At 38.6% G+C, this 5174-nt stretch overlaps 1 protein-coding gene across 1 annotated transcript in view; it reads right to left on the bottom strand.

Moving 5' to 3' along the window:
* Window positions 1-4904, bottom strand: part of LOC106810341 (THO complex subunit 3-like) — a 7648-nt gene extending 2744 nt beyond the window's left edge. The window contains exons 1-3 of the mRNA XM_014813654.1: window positions 4696-4904; window positions 512-668; window positions 206-302 (exon numbers count right to left, since the gene is read on the bottom strand). Of these exons, the coding sequence (XP_014669140.1) occupies window positions 206-302; window positions 512-668; window positions 4696-4890 (449 nt within the window). The 5' untranslated portion in view covers window positions 4891-4904. The remainder of the gene's footprint in view (window positions 1-205; window positions 303-511; window positions 669-4695) is intronic.
* Between the last annotated feature and the right edge of the window lie 270 nt (window positions 4905-5174).

Genomic DNA, 5174 nt, shown 5'->3' with positions numbered 1-5174 from the left:
TAGATGGCTATTTAGATGACTAGCTACCTATCTAGCTAAGTAGGTAGGTAGGTAGGTAGGTAAGCAGGCAGGTAGGTAGGCAGGCAGGTAGGCAGGCAGGTAGTCAGGCAGGCAGGCAAACAGACAGACAGCAGATAGATAGATAGACAGATTTAGCAATATTGTCACTAATTCTTCTCAGTGTAGAAAAGTGTAAAATTGGTACCTGTAATATTTTGTATCAATAAATGTCACCAAGTCCTCTTTGTTTCCAACGGCTATCGTCGAGCCATCCGGTGACCAACATATGTTGATGTTTTCACCTAATAATCACAACACAAACACAATAACAAATACTGAAGTAGCTCAACCTGGGGGATTACAATGATGAAAAGCACAGGCAATGGGGCCAAATCTCAATGTTTCCCAATTACAGTAAACATACATCAATTGCTAAAACTTGTAGTCAAATTGTCATTTAAGGTAAACCATTTATCTACATTATTCTATGTATAAATGAGATTACAGTTACCTTTTGTGTTAACGACAGCCACACACTTTGAGGTACGGGCATCCCATATCCGTACAGACCGGTCGCCACTGGCAGTAGCTAAAAGCTCAGGATGAGTGGGATGCCAACACAGCTGATCAACACTGTCTGCATGGCCTCGGAATGTATGGTCTTTACTCTATGATCATCAAATGGCAACCATTTGGTTAAAGTGTGTATTGAACAATGACTTACAGAGCCACACCCATCATGTTATATCTTCCAACCTTATAAAATGATAGGTACTGACTACACGAGTCTGCAGAAAGGTACACAGATGTAAAATGACAGCTGCAGGATGTGTAAGATTTAATATTTCATCTGCATCCGCATGTTTCAGCACTGGGTCACAATCCATTAAGCTGCATTGTTGGGAAATAGAATTCTTACTCACTAGTTAGCACTATAGTATTACACCAAGCAGATCTATTTGTTGACACTGGGGGTGGCCACTGCCCATATTTCGCATCATCTATGGTTCTTTTTCATCCCTATTCAGCGGTGAGATTGGGTAATTTAATTTTCAGCTGAAATTGTACTTAACAAACAGAGGAGCGAAGCAATGCGAGGAACCGTAAGGTTATCGCCATGCTTAGGGGGAGTCCGGCGGGGCATTGCCCCCCCGGAATTTTATAAAGAAATTGTGCAATTTGGTGCATTCTAGCTATTCTGAACAAATTGATAGGAGACTCTCTGAATCACGCTTTTTCAGTTGTCAAAAGGTACAAACGAACTATAATAATAGGAATCGGGGGCTGAAAATAGGGCAAGTTTTTTTATTAATGGGACTGACATAATTTTCTGCTTTTTTTTATGATATTTTTCTAAATGGATATTTTTTCTGATGAATATTTTTCTGTTGTTTCACCGTCGTGCATTGTTTTACTCAGACATAAGCGTGCCTTGTGCTGGCGACAGATTTGAATTGAAAAAACACAATTGCGAATGGAACAATCAGTGCGATAGTCATGTACACAACATGGCACGCGCAACATTGGTAAACCGGCCCCCAGGGGCAGGCATGGCGTTTTTACGTGATCAGCTACCTCAAATGTCTGGCACCCTCTACTGCCTAGGCCTGTGAACGAGGATTTTCTTTTCCTGCGTACGCAAAACAGATACATGTATACTTTCGCTGTAGCCTACTGATCTTACACTCTACAGTCTACAGTCAGCGTGCTGTTGAGGCGTATATAATTTAAATTGTTACATTATTACCCCCCTCCAATCTTTCTTCAACGAATTAGACGTTTCACAAAATCGACGCCCTGGGACTGCTCAAATCCGCGGATTTCGCGCGATCCGGCGGGAAATCTCATCCCTGCCTAATTCACGGAGAGGGGATTTTACATGGTCATTCGAGTCATGACTCACGGGGGATTCGCACGTTAAGGATACTCTCCACGTTGTGCATGAAATTTTATCGATTTTTCGTTTTCAACTTTATTCGCACTGTGTAAACACTATCGTCCCACCCTGTGTACAATGCTCATTCTCCATATAACGGTACATGTGAACGAACCCTCAGAAGCGGTTTTTGCTTGCCCCCGTACATGTAGTAAGCAGCGGCTGACGTCATTATGACGTCAGCAGTCAGGATACAAACCAGATATTCACTAGTAATAAATAAGCAGTTATCATTCAGTGTCATACCCTGCCTAAGCTGTCCATTTACATTATTCATGTACATCATGTACATCTCTAGTTGATCAACAAGTATCCCACGCCCAAAATAGTTCTAACACCTCGACATGCAACACACCTTATCTGTAGATGTAGTGTAGTAGCGCGGTTTTGTTTGATATTAGCTTCTGTGACGTCAGGATAAGCGGAGTTCGCGCGTTTTGCGATGGTAACCTCGTTAATTTCTCAGAATTTCTTCAAGGTGCTGGACATTTTACCAATTTAGTTGGTGTCAGTCAGTCACGGATATGTCGCAGTAAGTACTACAATAGACTATATCCCATACGTTCACCATTTTCCACACAGCGCGGTCACTCATTGTGAAAAATTAGAAAAACGATGATTCTCGTTTATTCGAATTCTGACATAGTAGCCGATGTTATAAATGATATTTCTCTGTGATTTACAACTCGGATTAATTTAATTTTAGCACTCGTTTTAATGCGGTTAACATTTTGCTGGTAAAAAGCGCGTTCAGGGATTGTATTAAGGCCGTACTTTATTAGCTTATGCGCCCTCTTCTTCTTTTGGCCCTCTTTGTTAATTTTTATTCTTTCTTTTTTTTTTTTTTTTTTATTTTCTTCTTTTTTTTTTTTTCTTTTTTTACTTATTTTTTTTTTTTCTTCTCTCTTTTTTTTTTTTTTTTTCTCTTCTTCGTTTTTCTTTTCTCTTATTTTCTCCTTGTTTCTTCTTCTTTTTCTTCTTTTTTAATTCTTCCTCTTTTTTTTTCTTTCTTTTCTTTTTTTTATTTTCTTCTTACTTTCTTTCTTCCTCTCTTTTTTTTTTTTTCTCCTTTTCTTTTTAATTTCTTTTTTTTCCTTCTACTTTTTATTTTTTTTTTTTCTCTCTTCCTTCTTTAAATTATTTTTTCTGTCTCTTTTTTCTATTTTTCTTTTGACTTTCTCTTTCTTTTATACTTCCTTACTGTTTTTCTTCTCCGCTTTTTTGTTTTTTCTATTTCGCTAAAATATCTATTTTTTCACACAACTTGATTTTTAAGCAGTTTTTTTCGAGTTTTTCTGCGTAAATATGTAAATTAAGAAAATCCTGCACGCGCTATTTTTGGTCCATATTGTGCTTAACATGTTGGCAAAAAATTTTGTATCCTCACTCTTCTGGTAGTTGGGAAATATCAAAAATACCATTTTTACATAAAAATTCAAATTTGTGTGGTTAACATTAATTATAGGTGCTGGAAATTTTCATATTTTTTGGCCTTGAGCTTAGAGAATATATCTCCTCTATAAAATTATAACAAGTGATTTGATTCGATTCATTCGCCAATTAAACGTTTAATCTTCACTTAGAGCAATTACCCGTGCACAAACGTGGAGAGTATCCTTAACATGGTGAACTACTACTCTGTCAGTGCTTATACTTGCACCCAAAGCGTAAGTTAATACTAGACTAGTAGTGTATATATCGCATGATGAACGTACATAAACATACTACTAATATTACTAGAAATCTTAGATTCTTGTTCAATCAACTGTACTGAATAGTGTATATATGTCTTCATTAAAACTATGACATATGAACCACAGGCACTTGGAACATCTCAAATAAAAAAAGAAAAGGTGAATAAAACACTAAATGTATTTACTTACCAAAGTCTTAATGTTTCTCTACTCTATTTCGCGCTATAATCACCTTAAATCTGCGGTCAAAGTGCTCCATCTGCAAACACAACGTACACACACCTACTAGCTGCCACCCACGTGACACAATAATTATATAGCACGTAGAGAAGCGTGCTGCAATTCGCTCCGATGCCTCGCATTGAATTTCATACAAATACACACACAAATATTCAACCATTTCTACTCCATCTTGTTTCTAGTTTGAAACAGTGTGTCACTTTGAAAATATGTCTGTGTTCGTAACCGAGCTGCTGCTCATCGGCAAAATCCCACAAATCGCTCTGACAAAATTCTCGCGTTACCTCCCGTTGCCCCGCAGGTTTATGTAAATGCTGTCCGAAGTCAGGAAAACACCCACCGGCCGCTCTTTGTTGACCTACATTTTTGCGCCGACCACACGCGCCCCAACGTTTCTGCAACCGCTCACTGGCGTGCTTTGATGGGGGCCTCACAACTGGGAAGTTGTGAAACAGCGTGGTGGTAGTTTCCAAAAATGCAGTGCCACTGCCTATAGGCTATAGCCATTGTACATGTGAGCCATTTAACATAAACTGCGCAACGAGCGAACGGGAGAATTTCGTCAGGCTTTGTGTGACGTTCCAAGTGCCTGTCATTGTGACTATGAGCATGAACACATATATGGATTATGGATGCTTATCATATTCCGTCTTTGATATAGTCCCTTGAACTTTGACGACTAGGCCTAATCTTTATGAGGTTATGAGGCTAATACACATGATATATGGTGCTATGTAAAGTATGTTAAAACTAAAACTTAAAAGGATGACCGGGTGATTTGAAACAAAACTGTTGTTGTTGAAACAAAACAGAACAAACTCTTACCAATCTTTCCCGCTCAAGAAGAAATAAACTGACAGTTTTATCAAATGAGCCAGAAGCGAGCTTGCGTCCATCGCAGCTCCAAGCTACACTATGAACCTTGGCAGCGTGTGCTGAAAAATCTCTTGTTCTGTTGTGTGTTTGGAAGTATTTCTGTAACTTCGTGGAGTCCGCCATGGTCGAAGAGAGCAGCGCCATTTGGAAAACAGTGGACAGACGAGGAACTACATTCCTTTTTTCATTTTCTTATGCATAAAATTTATTTCTGCTCAAGTCAGGCAATTCCGGGAAAAAGTACTCTTCGTGCTTCATCATTCATGATTTTTTTTACAATGAACCACTGTAGGTAATAATGTAATAAGAATTAGCATCTAAAACAACTAAATCACAACCACAGAATTTGAAAGAGAGGTCATCGCGTGTTAGCGGATATCCTGTACTGTAGAATCGTATCAACAGAGACCTTCAATCTCCACATATTT

This window comes from Priapulus caudatus, unplaced genomic scaffold (assembly GCF_000485595.1).
Source record: "Priapulus caudatus unplaced genomic scaffold, Priapulus_caudatus-5.0.1 Scaffold434, whole genome shotgun sequence".
NCBI lineage: Eukaryota > Metazoa > Priapulida > Priapulimorpha > Priapulimorphida > Priapulidae > Priapulus > Priapulus caudatus.
Note: the sequence above shows the minus strand (reverse complement) of the source record. Positions and strands in the feature narration are given on the sequence as shown.